General features: G+C 41.2%; 1 protein-coding gene across 1 annotated transcript; it reads right to left on the bottom strand.

Moving 5' to 3' along the window:
* Positions 1-12,548: 12,548 nt before the first annotated feature.
* Positions 12,549-19,308, bottom strand: nt5c1bb (5'-nucleotidase, cytosolic IB b). Its single transcript, XM_072446367.1, has 6 exons — positions 19,172-19,308; positions 18,679-18,846; positions 16,562-16,691; positions 15,629-15,751; positions 15,231-15,418; positions 12,549-14,820 (listed from the first exon to the last, which is right to left on the bottom strand). The coding sequence occupies exons 1-6, from the start codon at positions 19,283-19,285 to the stop codon at positions 14,455-14,457; spliced, it is 1,089 nt and encodes a 362-aa protein (XP_072302468.1). The 5' UTR covers positions 19,286-19,308; the 3' UTR covers positions 12,549-14,454.
* Between the last annotated feature and the right edge of the window lie 3,722 nt (positions 19,309-23,030).

The following is a 23,030-nucleotide window of genomic DNA, read 5'->3' as shown; positions in this document are numbered from 1 at the left end:
CAGAGAATTTCATCACTCACCGTGTTGATGCCCCGGGGCAAAGAGGCAGCTCTGATTGGGGGTCCTGAGTAAAATCCCTGGTCTATTTCAAAAAAATGACCACTCATCTTCTGAATGTCCATAAAACCTTGACAAAACTGCGGAGGTGGAGGTATCACGAGTTTGTCATCCATATCTGACATTTCTGAATAAGAATTTTTCTCAGACAACTTTTTTGCTACTTTAGGAGGACCTGTTGCAATCTCAGGTGACCTCATTCTCACCCTCTCTCCTCCGACTCCTTCTTCTTCAGGAATCGTCGTCATCGAGCTTGAAGGTGAAACTTGCTTTCCAAATGCTTGCAGACTATTTTGGTCAAAAATATTGGTCGTCACGTCATCTAAAAATTGTGAAAACTTGACTTTGGCTTTGATAGTGTCTCGCACTTTAGCATGTTTCGAGTTTGCATGAACATTTTTACCACAACAACTCGTCTGGTCGGACCCTTCCCCCATTGACCATGCACTGACCCAGGGTGGACTTTCTTTCCGCCTGCTCGGGTCACCGCCGCTCAGCCGACTATTGCTCCGCGCCAACTGACACCCGTCCAGTCTCCTCATTGTACGTCTCATCCGACTTTCGAACACTTCTTGGCTTTGCTTTTTGATGGAATGGTGCAAAAAAGTGGTCACCCCGGAGCTCCAGCTGCTGTTGGTGCCATCGCTGCTTTCTTTAGATGAAGAATAGTTGTAGTCGCAATGCATGACAGGTCCAGAAGATCTAGGATTATTTTTGTTACAGTAAGAAGGCGATGCTAGCCCTGTGTGTCAGCTTGTCTTTCGAGAGCTGGGGCTGTTGTCCTAATTGTGCCTTTTACTGGATGATTCGTGGTTGAACAGACAGCTCTGATTTAAAGTGTTTTCCCTTTTTTTTGTCCATTCAGTCCAATCCTGTCTGATTAGGGTGCAAGCCTGACCTAGTTAAAATCCAATACATTTGACTGTGGGCTTCACAGATGGGCTTTCTTACTTTGTCAGCCAATGACAATTAGGGAATAAAGAAAGATAAAACTAAAGCTGAATGTCAATAACATATGAAAAAATAAATTAATGAAAGATTTATTTATTTGCTTCAAGGACTGCAGAATTGAAATGAAGACATTTACAGGGTAAACAAATGATTGGATTAGGCCTTAAACTCTTCAACCCTTCAAAAAAAAGAGAGAGTTAACCATTTAGTGTGGCGCTGTGAGAAGCTAACCTGCTGGAGGACTGTACGCTGTAACTACTATGACTTTAAATGTAGCTAAGAACAATTAGATGTCTAGAAATACTCAACTACAAGTAATAATACATAGGGTTAGGTTTTTTTTTTAACTCAAATTGACTCACAATTACATCTTTGCCTATTCAAATTAAAAAAATATAATAAAAATCTAAGGTGTGCACAAAAGAGGTAGAGATGACAAACTGCAAACGACAATTTTGATTTTGACTCAGGACCTAACCAGCACTATTCAAATATTGCTTGAAGTTTCTGCGGAATATTCTAAATTAAATAAGTATAAAATTAATTGGTACAAATCAATCAAAGGCCGGGGAGGTAATAAATTGTCTTTAATATAATCAAAAACATTCAAACTATTAGATATTTTATGACGTGTTCAGAGTTCACACACATTTTCTTAAAGAGCAGCGAAGCCGGGGGTCGTCCTCAAGAGTCTCAGGAGGCATGTGACCTAACAAGTTTAGGAAGCACTTACTATAATATGCCTATTGTTGTTCAGGCTACTTTCTGAGATATTGATTTGTATTGTCAATAGTATATTAAAAATATCTTCGGTAGGTGGAAATGTTCCTTAAATGGTGTTTGTATAGGTGACCGCACGGGATCAAGTATTTATTCATTGAATAAAAGCAAAATAGATCATACCCACAGTGGGCAGACCCTATACAGTGCACCTTTAACTTTGCTGTTTGTTTTATTTTTACCATTGTTTTAAAAGTGCTATCACAAATGACTGACTCTACAACAGGGCCACTAAACTATTCTCTCACAAACAGTCTTATATTGCAACTTGTACATCTCAAAACGCCTTGATTCTCATTCTGAGTAGCCTGTCACTCTCCATCTCATCTGCTCATCTCGACACCCGCTTATTCCACACACACTGCCCTCACTCCTGGTTGTAATAATGTTGTGCAGCTTCAGGTAGCGTTTTAATGAGAACATGTCTTTATTATCCCCCACACAGCAGCTTACGCCGGCGTTTTGTTCTTAATTAGATTGTGTATTCAAGTATAGAAGCCTGGCTCTCTCAGCTCTATGTGGGTCTGCAGCAGTAGAAAGGCATTGATCGGCCTGCACTCGGACAAACACGGCGCTAATGGACTTGTTAGACGGGCACACATTGTGAAGAGGAACAGCGCATGGCATTCATGTGTGAGAGTATAAATAAATAATTATGACATGATGATCACTTAGTTTAAGCTGATTTACAGCTTACCTAAAGGTGCACTAAAGAGTAATTTTTGTCTACATATGTTACTGCTTTTCCATAGGGCTTGAAACATAGCTATCTATTATTTCATTGCAGGTGTTTGCTAAGAATATTTACAATGCATTCTTATCGTGAGCACAGTCGCCTCACACTAAGGTACAAACCTGGGGTCTCATTTACAAAACAGTACATGGAACTAAAAGAGTACGTGGGGACAAAACCCAAACTTCTTGTACATAGAAAAATGCACACTTCAGCAGGTAATTTCCTCCTCACAGATCACACCTGGAGCTGAAATCTGCACACATGATACATAAAGTGAGACGTGCATGAGATTTACCTAAACATGAGCCGATAATGTGCAGGTTTGGTTGACACAGGGAGACACAGAGGTGGAGGAAGCGAGTCGTTGCAGCAGAGAGTGAAAACTCAGATTTTCTGTCAAAATTGCCCAGTCACAGACCAGGGGCAGAGCTTCGCTACACGTTCGCGCCTATGACAGCAACATTTTGTCGGCTAGACACTTGCTTTAGATAAACTTTATCTCCAGCTTCTGTTGTGGAAAATCATGTGATACTTTTGGACCACACTTTGTCCATACGCTTTATAAATGAGACTGCTGACCTGTAACTTGGCCATCACCTGTTGGTCTCGATAGTGAGAGATCATTTTAATGCCATGTTGCAGAAAAGGAAAACTTCTCAATGGAGGCGGTGTACATGCACTAGAAAAGTAATGAAGAGTACAGACTTTGAAGATAAAGTGGTGTTTTCTCTCTAAAAAAGAACTATAGTAGCATTTACACATTGATTTGCAAATGACAATACAAGCCTAAATACCTTTACTCTTTTGAATTCCTTCCACCTCTGATTTTAAGACTTCCATGATCTCTCTTTCTCTCTCTCTTTTTTACAGTATATCGTAAAACACATACTTTGAAGACGTTCACCTACAGAAGCCATACAACTATAGTAGTAGTAGTACAGTAAATACACCTTTTCAGTTGGCTGCTATCCACCATTAAAAGTAACAGCAACAACATGAAGCTCTTTTCACGATCATCACTATTAATTCCACATCCCCACACTGAGGCACCAGTGGAATACGAAGCGTGTCCTGTGACATTCCCATAAGCGTGTCATGTATCTATTATACATCTTTACACGTCCTATAACGAAAAGCCTTTAACATTCAGTTCCATTATTCTGTCTCAGTATGAATAAAGCCTCACTGTCCTCCTCCGTGTCCCAGCTCGGACAGCCCTTCTCCCGTGCAGGCTCGTCATGCAGACAGCCCGGTGCTCTCGGGTCTCAGGGGACATCATTAGCCCTGCATCTGAAATCTGTATGGAGCACTTTTGGACATGACTCGGGTCTGAGCTGGTCTGAGTAATGGATGGCTGGTAGGAGTGCTTGCATGGTTACCAGAGGTTTGTGCGTTCAAAATGTTACTGTATGATTGTGAGAAACAATGAATGAGTGATGGGTGCTGGTGGGAGAGGCCATGTGAGGATGATGAGTATGGGCTTAGTCACTACTGGTGGAGAAGAGGAGGAGATGGAGAGGCAACCTGCACTGCTGTGGTGGGGATGAGGCCGAGGACAAGCAGGGTTATGGTGGAGTGCATGTATATGACAGGCTAGAGATGTGATTGTTTGAGAGGCAAAAGAATAATTCTATGTGTAAGAAAGAGTCTGTCCGTTACCACTCGCACTCAACACGTTTCACCATTTGCACTTTAAATTATTTGGCACTTTAATTGCACACAGCACTTTAAGCATCAATTTGTACTTTCAAAACGACAATTGCACAAATTGATTTTAAGTAATATCTGTACTTTTTATCCCATTTTTAGATCTGGCGCAAAGGGGAACTTTATTTGAAGCTGTCTGTCTTGGAGGGAAAAGGGAGACGGCTGAAATTATTAGGTCAATTGAATATGTGCGATATACAGTGCAATATTTGTGTTTCCGGATGTTTAGGTGTTTGTGTGTTGATGTAGTTTCTAGAGTTTTTGGTGAATTGTTAAGAATGCTTACTCACTTCCTCTGTTCTTGTGTCAAGGAAACGAGCTCCCTTATAAAGGGTTCCTGGTTGGACCAAGGCAGAAAAGGTGGAGGGGAGCTTGGTTTAAGGGTTTTATGTATAGTTTAATGTATATATTTGTGTATTGTTAAATGGGCATGAGTTTATTTGTTTTTATGGAGGTTTTAGTAAGTTTTATGACCTAATCATGATCCCTAAAATCCCTGTCAATTGTCTGTAGTTTTACCCAATTGTGTGAACAGGATAAAAGGAACCTGGAACATCCTTCCTTGTTCTGCTGCTGGAGGAGACTCAGATCCTTAATTTGATTGAAAATTAAAAAGATGTGGAGCACGTCAATGTCTCGTCTCCCTTAACTCCAACCGCTAAAGGCCAGCCTACGTTACACTATGATTGGCTAAAAAGTGTCAAAATATAATGTATGTTCTAGTTCTACTTTTTTGCCAGTTTTTGCCACCTGAAAAATGCTCACATTTGTTTCTTTATTATGAATATATTTGCCCAGTCCTTTACTCCCCTTCTGGGACATTTAGGCAAGGCAAGTCCAGTTTATTTGTAGATTACAATTCATACACAGGGCAATTGAAAGTATTTCACACAACAGGAAAAAATGCTTTAAAATCACAAAGACATGACAGAAATCACAAAACAGTTTATGACATAAAAGAGGAGAGAGTAGAGAAAATCATTTCAGTCATATGCACAGCTAAATAACTGTTTTTATCTTAGATTTGAACATTGTCAGAGTTGAGATCCGTCTCACCACTCCCGGAAGACTGTTCCAGATTTTAGCTGCATCAAACTGAAACGCAGATTCCCCATGTTTAGTCCTGACTCTGGCACCAGCTGGAGGCCGGTCCATGTTTAGTCCTGACTCTGGCACCAGCTGGAGGCCGGTCCATGTTTAGTCCTGACTCTGGCACCAGCAGGAGGCCGGTCCATGTTTAGTTCTGACTCTGGGCACCAGCAGGAAGCCGGTCCCTGAGGTCCTCAGAGTCTGAGATGGTTCATATATATCTGAGATGTACTTTGGTGCTAGGCCATGGAGAGACTTGTACACAAGCAGAGCTGCTTTAAAGTCTCTTCTCTGAGCCACAGGAGCCAGTGCAGAGACCTGAGAACAGGACTAATGTGATCATACTTCCTGGTTCTAGTCAGGACCCGAGCAGCAGCGTTCTGGATGTACTGCAGCTGTTTTACAGCTCGTTTGGAGAGGCCAGTGAGCAGGCCGTTACAGTAGTCTAATTTACAAACGCGTGGATAAGTCTCTTCAAATCTGATTCAGACACTATATTTTTGATTTTGGCAATGTTTTTTAGATGGTAAAAAGCTGCTGATGTTATTGATTTGACGAGGCTGTTAAAATTAAAGTCTGAGTCCATTATTACCTCCAGATTTCTAACTTGGTTTGTAGTTTTTAGAGCGAGACTCTGGAGGTGACCGCTAACACTTTCTCTTTGTTTCTGTGGGCCAAAAATTATGAGTTCAGCTGGAGAAAGTTGTTTTGCATCCACACACTGATCTGTTGGATGCAGTGACAGAGTGAATCCACTGGTCCATATTCACCTGCCGACAGTGAAACATAGATCTGAGTGTGTCATATGTCATTTAGACACATCTCAATATCTTTTCACTTCCTTCTCTTTTCATCCTGCTCTGTCATGCACACCATTTCTCACCATTCTCGTACAACAGCCTTTGGCATGATGAATGTCCTCAATAATCTGCACTTCATCTCAGGAGGAGCAGAGTGCGGAAGCCAATTTAGAGCTATGGGTCTGCTGGGACATGACACAGTCCCAGACATGCCAGAGGAAAATTGTGCTAAAATGCTTTCTGCTAGTTTACCTCCACAATAAACTTTAGTTTGGTAAACGTTGGCTGCCCTGTAGTAGGGATGTGCATCAGGGGGGCAAGGGCTCATACTGAAAAAAGGGCATAGAAAAGCAGTCAAGTTTTTATAAATGTTATGAGGTATTGCTTTGTTTTAGGCATTTTTAAACAGGCATTTTTAAACAGGCATTCAGCGCTGGACTTTCCTACACTCAAACTAGCGACTGCAAAGCCCAACCAGTCCACATGTGCTTTGTGGATCTGGAGAAGGCTTTCGACCGTGTCCCTCGGGGTGTCCTTTGGGGGGTGCTCCGGGAGTACGGGGTCCGGGGCCCTTTGCTCAGGGCTGTCCGGTCCCTGTATGACCGGAGCAGGAGCTGTGTTCGCATTGCCGGCAGTAAGTCAGACCTGTTCCCAGTGCATGTTGGACTCCGCCAGGGCTGCCCTTTGTCACCGGTTCTGTTCATAATTTTTATGGACAGAATTCCTTGGCGCAGTCAGGGGTCGGAGGGTGTCCGGTTTGGCGACCACAGGATTCCATCTCTGCTGTTTGCAGACGATGTTGTCCTGATGGCTCCATCAAACCCTGACCTGCAACATGCACTGGGACGGTTTGCAGCCGAGTGTGAAGCGGCTGGGATGAGAATCAGTACCTCCAAATCCGAGGCCATGGTTCTCGACCGGAAAAAGGTGGCTTGCCCTCTCCAGGTGGGTGGGGTGTCCTTGCCCCAAGTGGAGGAGTTCAAGTATCTCGGGGTCTTGTTCACGAGTGAGGGAAGGATGGAGCGTGAGATCGACAGGCGGATCGGTGCAGCGGCTGCAGTGATGCAGTCGCTGCATCGGACCGTTGTGGTAAAGAGGGAGCTGAGCCGAAAGGCAAAGTTCTCTATTTACCGGTCGGTCTACGTTCCTACCCTCACCTATGGTCATGAGCTTTGGGTAATAACCGAAAGAACAAGATCGCGGATACAAGCAGTCGAAATGAGTTTCCTCCACACAGGGGGAGCTCGGGGTAGAGCCGCTGCTCCTCCACGTCGAGAGGAGCCAGCTGAGGTGGCTCGGGCATCTGTTCCGGATGCCTCCTGGGCGCCTCCCTCGGGAGGTGTTTCAGGCATGTCCCACCGGGAAGAGGCCCCGGGGAAGACCCAGGACACGCTGGAGAGACTATGTCTCTCGGCTGGCCTGGGAATGCCTCGGGATGCCCCCGGAGGAGTTGGAGGAAGTGTCTGGGGAGAGGAAGTCTGGGAGTCCCTGCTCAGACTGCTGCCCCCGCGACCCGGCCCCGGATAAAGCGGCAGAAAATGGATGGATGGATGGAACAATCATGGCCAACCTTAACAAAAAACTATAAAAGGGTCTCATTCTTTTTCATCAAGGGCCACTTTATAGAACATAGACTGGTTATCAGCACAGTGAACCATTCAGACAAGTCCTAATAAATTATCTGTCTCACACAAAATATTACTATTGATCTCAACATGATAGAAGAGTTTTAAAGCACTGTAGCAAGTATGGTAACCAAACTGTTGAGTCGCGTAGAAGGAATAGAGAATCCTTGGATAAATATGTGCTTACTATCTGGAGGGACGTAATGAAACATACAAACTAAACAAACATTTTAAAATCTTAAATTACAATTTGCAGCCTCCCCTCTCTGCAGGACCTGCACATGGACTGTTTGAGACACAGCCCTAGGGCAGATCAAGGTTTTACACCAAACAGGACCGATCGGAGAATTGAGGTCTGGATAATAAAAGGTTAAAAAAAGACAATAACAGGAGATGAATGACATTGACAGAGCCGATTGACTAAATAAGTAGGACATCAAATGGACAAAATTGTTGCTACAATTTAACAGATATCGGGACAAACTGGACACATATGCCAGACCAGGCGTTCCCAAACTTTTCAGGCCGGGACCCCAAAAACAAACGATCTGGATCAACTGCTAATTAAAATTGCATAATATGTTGCATGACATTTCAAAACAGGTTTGATTAGTGTATTGTGTTTTTTTACTTTGTGTTGATTTGCTTAATTTCACTAAATAAAAACAATATATTAAATACATTTAACACAACTTAAAAAATGAAGTTAAAAGGATGATTCCATGTATCAGCTCACTCTATGACAGATTATATGAACAATAGCAGCTATAAGAAAGCTTGTAGGGAGAAATTTTGACCCCGATACATGTGATTATGATTACACCCCCTACTCAGACTTGTTGTCTTTTTATACTCTTGTACAGCCTTGAGGTCATGTGACCAATTGCATTTAGAGTACCCCAGAACGAGGCTAAAGACCCGAGGCGACAGGGTATTTGCTGTTGCAGGATCGAAACTCTGGAACTCTGGTCTTCCTCTAAATATTAGAGCCGTCTCTTCCATTCAGAGTTTTAAATATCTACTAAAAACATTTCTCTTCAGGGTGAAGTTGAGCATTCATCTATTGTTGTTATGGATTTTTTTGTGCAAATGTTATAACGTTGTACTTGCACCCTTGAATGTGCACAGCACTTTGGGCAGTGTAAACTGTAGTTTAAATTTGCTCCATAAATAAAGCTTGGACTAAGGTTGTACTCACACTGCACATGGGGAGTCAGGGCTGGAGTCAGGTCAGAAGTCTGCTCCCGAAGTCTGCTCCTAATGCGGGGGTGTTTCTCAAGTGGAGCACAATCTCACACGTTGGGTTTGGACTGAGGAGATTGTGTAACTTTCAGACAGTCGCCACTTTCTCTTATGTATGCTGCTTCTTTTGTGCAGGATGTATTATATTTTAAAATTAGTTTTGAAATGAGTTCTGGTTTTGGTAGCAGTATGTATCTGTATTTGCCTAGTTCCTATAGTTACACACACATAAATATGAAAGTTTCTTGATCACTTGAACAGGTTTACAAACAGGTACAAACACACAACACAGATATAATTTGGCTGCTTTAAGTCATATTGAATTCATGCAATTAATAAAACGCCAAAGTGGCAAGCAATGCATGTTAAAGCTGAATGTATTACTTTGGGGGGAAGCCAAGAAAACGTATTTTGAGCAAATGACTTGTCAAGAAGATGAATGCAGCGGCCATGGTCTAATATATTGTAAGGTAAACGTGGCGCATCTCTCTGTCCTCAGCAGGGTGTATTTATAGGCACACACATTCACCACGGGAGACACAATGTCCTCAGCAGGGTGTATTTATAGGCACACACACTCGCCATGGGAGGAGGAGATGCCAATTATAGAAACAAGAGACAGTGCAATCAGCTGCATCTGGGAAAAAGAGACAAAGATGCAACATAGAGAAAAACATAGGCTATTTTTAGATTAATGGATCATCTTATTTTTTGCTGTATAGTCAAAGAATCGACTTTGAGCTTTGAGTATTTACTGCTATAACTGCTTAAATGCAAAGAGTAAATGCAATTAAAAAATACAAAACCGCTTTATATTTAGATGCAGGCAGCACACAGCAGTCCCATTTTCACACCAAGAGCTGCTTTTACAATAAAGCTGGACTGGGACAAAGCGAATTACAAAAACTGGGTACAGCCACTGTGAACTGCAAAATCCTTCAACTACATAATGGACTCCCAGCAGTGCGTGGACCACACTTTGAGGACCGCTGATGTAAACCTACATTATTGCGTTGTGTTTCACCTCAGCATGTCCTCACAGCGCCACGTATTCCTCCACAAACTCACACACTAGCCATGGGGAAAGGTGCCAATTATAGCAGCACTGTGATTAGCTTCCTCGCGCGCTAGCCCCTTGCTACCTATGCCTCCTCTAATCCTTTGTTATTAATTATATCTTCCGACACGACAAGCCTACACAGTTCTCCCGGTGTCAGTGCCCCGCCGTATCCATGGCAACAGCATCTTGGACCAGGCTCTATGCAAGGCATGTGCGTGCGCGCGGCGCGACGAAAAGCGGGTTGACATACTGCAAAGACGGATGCTACATGAGCATAACATAAGCTGACAAGATGTATATAAATTAATTGGAGGTAACGGAAAGGTAAAAGGCCGTGTGCGTGTCATTAAATACTACTTCCTGTTGTAACACTGAACTGGTGAATAGTTTCTAGTGAGCCTGTTCGCTGTGGTCTGAAATGGCAGGCGGCCTCTCTTTTTTTCCGCTTTGTAATTACCCTTTGTGATAGTGACAACAGCAACAGCAAGTAATTAAGAAGTAACAGCACCTATATCAATATCAAATATCAATAAAGATGTCTGAAACTGAATTTAAAAAAGAGGTAAGCTTGATGTTCACAACCACATAGGCTTTTAGGAATAAAGTTGCCCAGTCTGTATTTAAGATTAAACCTTGTCTCCAGTTCTCAGTTCCAAGGTTTTCTCCCCAGAATTCTTAGAAACAAGTCTGAGTAATTCCTCATTGTCCAGGAGTGATCATTTGTAGGAAAAGTTTCAAAGGTCGTCATCTGGACATTTGGGGTTTTTTTACAAAAAAGTTTTTGCATTTTCAATCTGAAGGAGTTGGTCTGAGAAGCTCGACTTTATACTGCTCAGCTGAATTGGCCCCGCCCTCAGGGAGGAGTTCAACCTAAAACTGCCCTGTTTTTATGTTTATCTGCTGAATCTGTTTTGTCAAAATTGTATTTGAGCTTTATAAAAGTTAAAGGTGCAATGGACGATTTTTCGGCGATTTGGGAACGCAGGTGGAAGTGCGCATGCGCACTCCCCCGTGCAGACTGATACAACACTCACGTGCGTTTGTTTATTAGCGCAACGGATCACATCGCATCTCTCATCTCCCGTAGATTTTCGTCTTCTTCTGCGTCAGCTCGAACAGTCTTTCTCCGTCTTCATTTTGTCCCGTACACTGATGGAACTATATTATGATAGATCAATGCGCTTAGATACGCGGAAACGTGAGGACGAGCTGCACGCGGCTGCAGGTGAGCGGTAGGTGCGTTTTATGATTGATACGTGGCAGGACTAATCGGCAGTCCACACTACGACGAAATAAGACTCAAATTTGGGCCAAAAAAATTGTCCGTTCAACCTTTAAGTATGCAATCTGTAGATAAAATCAAAACTATTCAACATCCAATTAAATAAACAAATAATCCATCCATTCATCTTCTTCCACTTATCTGGGGCCGGGTCGCGGGGGCAGCAGTCTAAGCAGGGACCCCCAGACTTCACTCACCCCAGACACTTCCTCCAGCTCCTCCGGCTGGATCCCGAGGTGTTCCCAGGCCAGCCGAGAGACATAGTCCTTCCAGCTTGTCCTGGGTCTTCATTTATTTAACTTTTGTTTCCAGTCCAGAATTTTTAATGTTTTTGTTTACGTACTTTTAAAGGATCTATTCTATGTCACTATGTGGCATAAAGTAAGGAAGTTATGAAGCTATAAGTTGGCTAAATCTAGATATTATTTTGGTATGTAATATTTTCATTTTCATTGCATATGATTGGAATAACACTGACCAGTGCATCTACCATCCTCAGTCAACCACAATGGCTCTCAAGCTTTGCACACCAAGTGCTGCCTCTTTAAATATTTGGCTGCTCAAAACCACTAGGGCTAATTTCAGTCACAACCAGTCTGAAACCAGTTTTAAGTGGATCCAAACAGACCTAAACATGAAAATACCACTGGACAATACAACATGTCATGACATATTGAGGTAATTTCATAATCATGAAGTCATTTAATTTGAGAAGCTTATTCTAAACTAAATGCATGCACTGACTGAGCCTTTATTGAAGAACAAGCCTTTTTCCATTAACTTCTAATCAAGCCCCATGTTCTGTCATTATGAGCTGTTTGCATCATTAGCATAAGCTGCTTGAGTCTTGTACAGTGCTGACTTATTTAAGGCCTAACTGAGCAATATTTGTCAGAGGTGTCGAAATAATATGTAATAATAAATGTGTAAACAGTAAGTTGTGGTTATTTTAAACGTTTTGTGCTTTTTCTAATTGAAAGTGTGTCTTGGCTCCGCTTCAATAGTGTTAACTTAATTTGGAGCGCCCTCTTCAGGCTGCCTCTGTTACCCACACTGATAGTGCCAACACATGCTATATTTGTACATTTTGTGAAACAGTAAAGTGTTTGTAAAATCATCTGGCACAATGAATGTATATCCATGTGATTGAGCCAATGAAAAATAAAACAGGTTGTGGAATATGGCATTGTACATTTTATTTGAGCACAGTATATGCTGATACATATTTTCTGGGGTCCAAAAACGTAAACTTGAAAAACAAGAAGTGTGCGTCTTACAGCCAAGCATCAGTGATCCATCGCCAGCACCAAAACCCACCACCACCAATGTGCACATGAAAACTATTTTAAAACACAATTTTCCTATTACCATGTGTATATTTTTAGTCAATTTATACATTCATATCTAAAATGCATAGGTCCGATAGCAAGGCAGCTTAGAAACCAAAGTATACATATTTGTTTATTCTTAATATTCCCTTTTGAATTTTCAAACAATTGATGGTGAAAAATATGTATAATTTTGACTGAATATTTCTGTTAAAATATGTGGGTTGAAATACTGTAAATTGATTGAACTAAATTTTGTCCAAATTGTCAGCCTTGAGATTCTAAACCTTGATCTGGAGTAAGTTGAAGGGTATTCTCCTGTAAATAGTGTTATATATTCAGATGTTGTCTTTCTATTACTGCAGTTTGTCTTAACAGCAGGAAACAAGCAAATTGTGCGAGAAAGGTGTCGGCACGTAACATTTTAAGATACAAACAGGTGCAAGAGGCATTCCCATAACAATAAAAAGGTTTTATCCAAAATATGTTAACATAAAAACATTGCTAAAATATCTTTCACCACAATAATATAACACATTTCCAAAACAAATATGTTGAATTTCACACGGTGGTACGTACACAGGAAGGGTCATGCAAAGTCACAGCACAAATGACTATCTGTAAAACTATATTTAAATATACTACAGGCAAATACAGAACACCAGTAAAATTTCAGTACTTAAATAGTTTCATAACAATAGTATAACAATAGTATTTGAAATATTGCTATAATTACAATTCAATGCAATTTCTTCACTATAAAACTAGACTTTCCAGACTGTAGGGTGTTCCCCTTGTGTACACACAACACTGCGTTATACCAAATATGTACCAAAAGTGAAGTTGAAAGTACAGATTTGCTTGTTTTGACACATAGTGAGATCAAATGAATGAACATTAAGCTCTTGTTAAAGTTACTACAAAGCTGGAGGACCTGATTTTTAAACTAAAAGAGTTTAAACCATTTGTGGCTCTAAACTCTCACAAAGCCTTGGTCACATCACTAGTATTGACATGTCTGAATGTATCTGGAGGGCTTTAGGACAGCGATCGTCACAAATAGTAAAATAGAAGCTTCATCAGACATTTTTTAATCCTTGACTTTCTGCACGTGATCCTTCAAATATTTTACAATCAGATGCAGGCAGATCTCAGAGCTCTGATGTAGTAACAAAGTGCTGCTTTTACTACCGGTATATAGTATGTACTATTTTACATGACTTCAGATGGTACCACAGCTTTAAGTAACAACAAATACAAACAACTTAATGTCCACCACTGCAGTTACTGACATCCCAAACACACCATCTCACAATTTAAATAAAGTTTTAGATTCTCTGTTTGTACTTTAGACCCTTCCAGAAGTGATGTGTTTAGAACAGCCGTGAACACAGCCAGGACTGATTTAAACATTACATCCCAATCTTTTTGAAAGGACAGCAATATAAAAACGTTAATTTTGAAGTTTGTAGGCTGTGCAGACAAACAGTTGTTGTTTATGAGTTTGTTACATCTACCAAGTATTAACAGCCATTTGGTGTTGCCAAAACAGCCCTGTTTTTTGTTGCATAGTTTTTTTGTTTCATGCACTAGTACCAATAAATACACAAAATGCACATTAAAGGCACTAGCCTTTAATGTGCAGGCCTTCTAGTGTTGAGCCTTCTGGGGTCAAACTGGAAGGGCAAAATCCTATGCTTTTTGACCTAAATAATTTTCCAACCTTTTCCTAAAGTCACATGGCCCTCACTGTGTAAACGTTTGACAGCCTTTTGCTCTGTGCGTGTCTTTATGTTTCTACTCCTTCTTCGGCGGCTGCTCTATCTTTTTACCCTTGTGGTACTTCTGTCCGATACCGTAGGGGACATGAGCCGAGATGGTGCCCAGCTCTTGGGCGCCCTCTATGTGGAACATCTGGTCATCGAAGTAGATGTGTGGTTTGATTTTCTGCAGGAGGGGTCCTTTGGGTGCCCCGGCCAGGAAGAGGGCCTCGTCTATCTCCAGGCCCCAGGAGCGCAGGGTCTTGAGGACGCGGGCCCCCGAGCTGGCGGCGCTGCGGGCCGTGACGAGGAAGGTGCGGATGGGGCACTCCAGGCGCTCGTCCTTGGCGTAGAATTTGCGCTGGAGTTTTCCCAAAGCTTCCAGGAAACACTTGAGAGGGCCCTGTGAGCACAGATTCAGGAGGCGGGGTTTAATTCAGGTTAAAGGAATAAAAACTAACAAAGACTTAAACACCAAGACATCGTCAAGAATAAAAATAAATAACTAAAACTGGACTAACTGAGAAAGATTATATATGAAATAGAAGACCTAAGAATGATTGCAATATATTCTCTCAATACATATGGATACGGTTTTGAGCAGCAAAATTCCTTCCTAAATGAAACCAAAATCCAGCTATGAACGCCTCATTTACATGTTCTATTACATCAAAATAAATATATGTTTGCAAAGAAATGCCCACTAAACATCCACATATGGCCCGTCGGGTAATGTGACACTGCGCTGGAGCAAAGAGGAAAATAATAATGAATGAGGGCATTGGGTGGAGCGCAGACTATCGATGTCTTTACCTGTGCCAGTGGTAGATTCTCGAAGGTCTTCTCATGCTCAAAGAACTGGTCCAGGCCCTGCTGCTTGACGATGATCTCAGACTCATCGGAGAAAAGCACGGCGTCTCCGTCGAAGGCCACCCTGAGCTGGGTGTCACTCAGCTGGGACTGCATCTTCTCCGGCATGAACATGGTGGCTGCGGCTATACCTGAGAGGGACCACGCAAGGCCGCTTGAATATGCTTTCATTTGTCATAGATTGTTTTCGTCGACAGAATAGAATGATCAGAAAGTCCACAAATGTTGAGCCTGTTCACATTACATTCATCTTGACTGTTTGACTACAATCACGTCTTTGGGATTGAACGATCACAACTGGCACACTCACACTAAGGTGGTTGTGTTGGATCTGCACTCACCTTCTTCAATGGCCTCTGTGACCTTCTCTGCGTCTTTGGACAGGTACAGGTTGGTCAGGTAGGCTTTCAGATAACCAATGGGGCTCTCACCACCGGTCATGCAGAACCTCTCTATGGTCAAGTCTGGAGCAAGGAAAAGAGACAGGTTTTATGGTCCACTTCAGGCTTTATTTAAGTATGATCTCTATGGTTTAACAGCTGGAGGCAGATCAGAATTCTGTGGAATCAGGATATTTCTGCACCGAACAGAGTTTTACCCTGCTCTCCATCTGAAATTATGACCTCATCATATTATTGAATATGGTGGAGAGCAATGTTGTGTTACCAGTGATATTTAATGTACTTGAAATGCTGTATATGTGAGGAAAACAAAATGTGGCTATGTTTCCATGCAGACGGAAGTTATCGGATTATTGAGATAGTCAGTTATGGGAGTACTGTAATCCAATTTCTTTGTGATTGTTCCTTCACACCTGTGCAGGTTTTGTCAAGGAAAATCAAAAACTATTCATTTCTGGAATCGCCACCATAAGATGTCAAGCGAAAGTGTTTACAACTAAATAATAACTAAATGTATAAATATGCACAATTACTCAGAATAAACTTACGGTACTAACATTACAAACAAGGACAGTCTTGATAGTCAAAACCTATTTTATATATACAAACAATAAAAAATGACACAAACTGTTATGTGGTCTTATTCTAGTTATAATAAAGATCCAGACCATTCTAAAAGTATCCAGGAAAGGTCAAAATCCAGGAAAGGTCAAATCCCATCCTATTTAGGTTGAGCATCGATCTCAGCTTTAGTTTCGATTAGTATGTATTAGTACTAACTCATACTATTTAAACAAAACACATTTTCAAGTACAATGAGGAAACAAGGTGAAATCGTGGTTAAAGTGTTGGGATTGGTAAAGTGTGGCGCACCGTAGTGGTTGATGGAGTTGATGAGGCGCACTCCGACCTGGGCGTGGTTGTTGGTCATTAGGACGATGTCAAACAGCTCTTCCTCTTCGGGGTACAGTTGTCTCAGGCGGTCATTCACCTTCATCAAAGCCTGGATTGAAGAAGACATTTGTTATAACCACCAGTCCTTAGTACTTTAGTTCATCTGTGATTCGTTAACTATGCGTTTGACACTGTTGTAGAAATCAAGTTTCATTATTGCCGTTTTTAGAGAAGAATATTTTAGAGAATTTATATAATTCTTGTATATATTTGAACTAATAATGACATAACATAATTCTGTATCATAACTATTATTTTCAGACAAAAAAATTGTTGAATACCATGACATAATTGGCTGATTGACAGGAGGGGCGTCGCCCTTAATGTAACTGCCGCCACTGGTCAAAAAGGAAATTACATCTTAATGTCTTTAAAAATAACCTATGTTTTGTGGATATATCAAAAGAAGACTAAATATAGTCACAATGTCTTTCAGTTACTCAAGAGAACTGAGTTAGCGGTGCAAATGTAGATGCACCTCAAATCACAGCATTTTAAACTCGGTTCAAGTGGTTAAAGTCGCATTTTGTTCTTTTTTCTGGAGGGTCCGGCACTTGTACATCTCCATCAAGATTTAGCTTTGCCTGGAATTATCCACTGCATTGGATTCAATGTATCAATCTTCCTTTGTTCAACTAAAGGTGTTTATCGCTAAAACACTGAAGGTGGTGAGTGAAGTTGCCTCTCCACATTTCTTGCTTGTAATCAAACCTTCTGGTGTGAAGATGAGAGGAAGTTATTGAGTAACACCAACAGTGGATTTTCAACACATTAGTGCTGAACCTGTGCCAAAGCACGAGGGTGTGGCCATTGTAACAGGAATTCTTGTTTATCCCTTAAACATAGTAAACCACTCACTATATTTTGTAATGTGCTTAGCACAATTATCAAATCAGAGGCAGTTATTACAAACTGTCAAATAGATCTGAAAATCATTGTGCATTATAAAACTTGCTTGTAGTTTAGACCTCTACTAAATGTTCTGAAATGCATGTGATTGAAGTTTATCAGTTCAGAGGCTTCTCTAAAATGCTCCTGGAGATGTTTAAAACTTAATCTTTGAAATAAAATCCTATTACAAATATCCCTAATCTAATTGCAATACTCATCAGAAATAAATGTGATTAGGTTTTCTACTGTATACAGTATATTACAAACACTACACTATTGTTACTACCAGGAATAGAATATGGCTAATAGAATTAGAAAAGACCATTCAGATCAAATCTCCAGCAGAGGCCGACTAAATAATTCACATAAATCTTTATTTGAACATTTTAGTGCAAAGAGGACACTGCAAAAAATGTGACCGTTTTATTGTCCAATTATATAATTTGGGGGGAAATGACTCACATCAGCCCAAAAATACTGGCAGATCTGATCAGTTTTCTCAACCGTATCAGCGATGAGGAGGTACAGGGGGTACAGGGGGTACAGGGAGTACAGGAGGTACAGGAGGTACAGGGGTTATAGGAGGTACAGGGGGTACAGGAGGTACAGGAGGTACAGGGGTTATAGGAGGTACAGGGGTTATAGGAGGTACAGGGGTTATAGGAGGTACAGGGGGTACAGGGGTTATAGGAGGTACAGGGGTTATAGGAGGTACAGGGGTTATAGGAGGTACAGGGAGTACAGGAGGTACAGGAGGTACAGAGAGTACAGAGAGTACAGGAGGTACAGGAGGTACAGAGAGTACAGAGAGTACAGAGAGTACAGAGAGTACAGAGAGTACAGGAGGTACAGGAGGTACAGGAGGTACAGGGGTTATAGGAGGTACAGGGAGTACAGGGAGTACAGGAGGTACAGGAGGTACAGGGAGTACAGAGAGTACAGAGAGTACAGAGAGTACAGAGAGTACAGAGAGTACAGGAGGTACAGGAGGTACAGGAGGTACAGGGGGTACAGGAGGTACAGAGAGTACAGAAGGTACAGGGAGTACAGGGAGTACAGAGAGTACAGAGAGTACAGAGAGTACAGAGAGTACAGAGAGTACAGGAGGTACAGGAGGTACAGGGGGTACAGGGGGTTCACGGTACCTTTACGAAGGGGAACGCAGGTCCGGGCTTGAGAGGCTCGTTCTCGTGCTCCACCTGATGCGCCACATACTTCTCCACGCCTTGTTCAGTGAAGATCTTCCGCTCCTCCACCAGGTTGAAAAGTGTCCGGGAAGAAACGGCGATAGTCACGGCGTTACGAGGTTTGGGCTGCAAACATGAGTCAAAATCAGACAGTGCGTCCCTGCGTAATGCGTAAAATGACGCACATGACTGTAAAACGTAAAAAGTTTGCTCAACAAACGACAATGTGGATTCATGCGGCCAAAAAGGGACGAAATAGCAACTTAATTATGCAAATGTGGGGCAACGCGTAAAAAGAGGTGCGCCAGTTAAACATGATGCAATTAAACTGAAAAAATAAAGACGTTATGCCAACTTGTGGATGAAGAGTAACATCATACGTAAAGTGGGAAAGACCATCCTCAGCAATAATAAAGTCATACAATAGTCACTAAATGTGATCGTTACGTACAGGTCTGGGCTTCTTTGTTTTGAGGTTGTCAAAGAAAGCCTTGGCAGCGGCCCAGTCCTTCTCCTCCTCCTCCTCCTCTTTCTCGGGGACTTCGGTCAGCTTCATGTCACTCATTTTGAACTACTTTAACCGAACCTTGCGGAGGAACAGACGCAGTTGTGGCGGGGCGAAGCAGCGACAAGTCCGGCGAAACTTTGCGGAAGTGTGTTGAGTCTCGGAGCGAAGGGGCGCGGCTCGGCGGTGACGTAGGCAGCGGTGGTGGTGGTTCCGTGGCGCTGATTGGCTGTTACACCAAGACGCTTTCATGGCACGAGCGCACTTTTCTAATGCTGTGTAAGTTATTCAGAGAGGCCCGGGACACTAATGATGATTAGTACTCATCAGTATGTGTGAGAGTAATAGCACTCTGAGGGGACACCGGAGCACCTTGTCACACTGGGGAAGTTATCACGCCGCATTTTTACAAGAGCAAAAACTTAAAGGTGGTATGGACGATTTTTTTCAGCAAATTTTTTATCACATTTCCTCGTGGCGTGGATAAATCATTTGTCCTGCCACGTATCAATCACAAAACGCACCTACCGCTCACCTGCAGCCGCGTGCGGTTCGTCCCCACGTTTCCGCGTGCCTAAGCGCATGGATCTATCATAATATAGTTCCTTCAGTGTACGGGGCAAAATGAAGACTGAGAAAGACAGTTCGAGCTGACGCAGAAGTGGACAGAAATCTACGGGAGACGAGCGATGCGCTCCGTTGCGCTAATAAACAAACGCACGTGTGTGTCGTATCGGTCCACACGGGGGAGTGCACATGCGCACTTCCGCCTGCGTTCTATACCTCCTTTAAAAAAAGAAAAGTGAAATTGTAGATGTGTGTGTTGTAAGGGTCTGCACTGCTGTCATGACTACTACAAACTCCACCATATAAAACAAAACATCAGCCAATTCATTTCATAATGTTCACATATTAATAAGTTGATTTTCTGAGTGACACTGAGTAAAATGTATAATTGTGTGAGCAGTAAGAACTTTAGATGTACCCATTTCATTGTACAGTCTTTACTTCTATAAAAACATGTTTTGCAAACAATTTTGTGTATCTTGAAATTACAAAATACTATCTTCATAAATACATTTTAATTTGTTTTAATTATTTATCAAAATGACAACCCCTCAACCCCATGTTTGAACTCTTATAACTCTGGCTGTGTACAAGAAAGAAAGTTGGAATGAAGGACCAAAAATAGCTGAGCCCGTATCAATAATAATATATATTATAATAATGATAATATTCACACTGGATATTATTGTTGAGCATTGTTTCAGCATCACTGTGTGATGTTATTATTCAAGGTTGCTTTATATGAGGTGTGTGGGCCAGGACGAAGCATAGAAACAATTTGTAGAATTGTTAAAAAATGTAAATAAATTATAAATAGTATACAATTTTAAAAACAAGATGTTTTGACTTTCATCCAAGAGTCATTCTCAATCTGTGGATCTCGTCTGAGAATTCAGATACCTGTCCTAATAAAGGGACCTCCTGATGATAGCCTGTTCTGTTTATCTGTTTCTATTTTTGATGTCTATCCTTCAAAATGACCAGATTCTGTACATTATTTAACTTTTTTCTCTTCAAAAAACAAGGCTACATTTGCCGACATGAATTTGATGTTACAGTAACATCAGATTAATATTGCATCTAATCTAATTGTCTGGACATACAGTAACAATGTTACTGTATGTCCAGACAATTAGATTAGACAACATATTTTAATGAGTTTTTTGGACTATACTACTTTACACTTCTGCTTGTGTAGCTGTTCTTCTGAAGCAACAAGACTCTTACTTGAGAAGTTATTGCGCTTCATTGTCCTTTGTACATATTAAAAAACTAAAAACATGTACAATAGCTCCTCTTCTGTAAAACGTTCTGGGGCCAGAACTCAGTGGGACTTTCCTGGTTAATTAATGGTCAATAGTAGAAAAAGCTTCAGTTGTAGTCATCTGGACTCAGTTTGAAAAAATAGACGTTTCGACTCTCATCCAAGAGTCATTGTCAATAACAGAATTTAGGTCGAGAACTCCGATATTAAAACTGTTCTGTGGTAAGACCCGCCCATTGGGAGGAGCCTTCCTGAAGTAGAAAGAGTTGTTTGTTTCAACAGAAACTCCCCCTTGTATCTACCGAGCTAGCCTATTCAGAATCTTAATGGGCTATTAGAAACCTCTTTGTCTTTGTGAGACCCTGGCTCAACCACCCTGAGTACCTGATTAGCATCTGAATGTCCTCTACCTTTCCAGGGGTTCAGTAACCCATTATAAATAACAGGAAGATTAAACCTTAGCCCTCCATTTCTGTTTAAAGAAGGTCTTTCTTTTTTAACAAAAATAGCTTCCTTGACTCCTCTTTCAAACCATCTTTTCTCCCTGCTTAAAACCTTCACCTCACCGTCTTCAAACGAGTGATTAGAGGCTTCAAGGTGGAGATGCACGGCGCTCTGTGGTCCTGAACTTGTATTTCTTCTGTGCTGATAAAGCCTCTTGTGTAGAGGCTGTTTCGTCTCACCTATGTAACGTTCTTTACAACTTTCTTCACTGCATTGGATCGAATAAACTACTTAGTAGAATAAACTACTCTGTTTTTGAGTCGGCAAAAACAGAGCAATGTAGTTTATTCGATCCAATGCAGTGAAGAAAGTTGTAAAGAACGTTACATAGGTGAGACGAAACAGCCTCTACACAAGAGGCTTTATCAGCACAGAAGAAATACAAGTTCAGGACCTCAGAGCGCCGTGCATCTCCATCTTGAAGCCTCTAATCACTCGTTTGAAGACGGTGAGGTGAAGGTTTTAAGCAGGGAGAAAAGATGGTTTGAAAGAGGAGTCAAGGAAGCTATTTTTGTTAAAAAAGAAAGACCTTCTTTAAACAGAAATGGAGGGCTAAGGTTTAATCTTCCTGTTATTTATAATGGGATTCTGAACCCCTGGAAAGGTAGAGGACATTCAGATGCTAATCAGGTACTCAGGGTGGTTGAGCCAGGGTCTCACAAAGACAAAGAGGTTTCTAATAGCCCATTAAGATTCTGAATAGGCTAGCTCGGTAGATACAAGGGGGGAGTTTCTGTTGAAACAAACAACTCTTTCTACTTCACGAAGGCTCCTCCCAATGGGCGGGTCTTACCACAGAACAGTATTAATATCGGAGTTCTCGACCTAAATTCTGTTATTGACAATGACTCTTGGATGAGAGTCGAAACGTCTATTTTTTCAAACTGAGTCCAGATGACTACAACTGAAGCTTTTTCTACTATGGAACACGCCTGGACGAATGAGGGATTACATCGACTTAATGGTCAATAAAAATAAAATAAATTAATCCTACACATTTTACTCATATTTAAATGCTATGATTTCAGAATATTCAAGTCAAGTGGACCACACCACATTTTCAACATTTAAGTCGTTTTTATATATATTTATTTTTTATTTTTATTTTTTTACATATGAGCTACAATTTTGTCCAGGGTAAAAATGTCAGTTAGTTTGCGTCTTTATTCAAAAAGGAGTAAAAAGTAAGATATCTCCAAATATGTGGTATAAGTATGTATTACATTTGTAGATAAATGAAAAAGCATTATTGGGTCAACATTTCTGTAAGTATTGGTCCATTGAAAGCTAAAATAGAAGGTATATGTACACTACTTCTCAGCTATAACATAAACAAACTATGTAGATATGTTCTTATTATGCTTTTATATCACTTACATCTAGTGCTTTTAATTTTCCCAAACCACATTTTTACCCTTATTTAGAAAGAATAATTCTAAATAAGGGTAGAATAATTCCGTTCAATTGTCA

Source organism: Eucyclogobius newberryi, unplaced genomic scaffold (assembly GCF_026437365.1).
Source record: "Eucyclogobius newberryi isolate DKJ021-1_F unplaced genomic scaffold, fEucNew1.0.hap1 SCAF_1, whole genome shotgun sequence".
Taxonomy (NCBI): Eukaryota; Metazoa; Chordata; class Actinopteri; order Gobiiformes; family Gobiidae; genus Eucyclogobius; species Eucyclogobius newberryi.
Note: the sequence above shows the minus strand (reverse complement) of the source record. Positions and strands in the feature narration are given on the sequence as shown.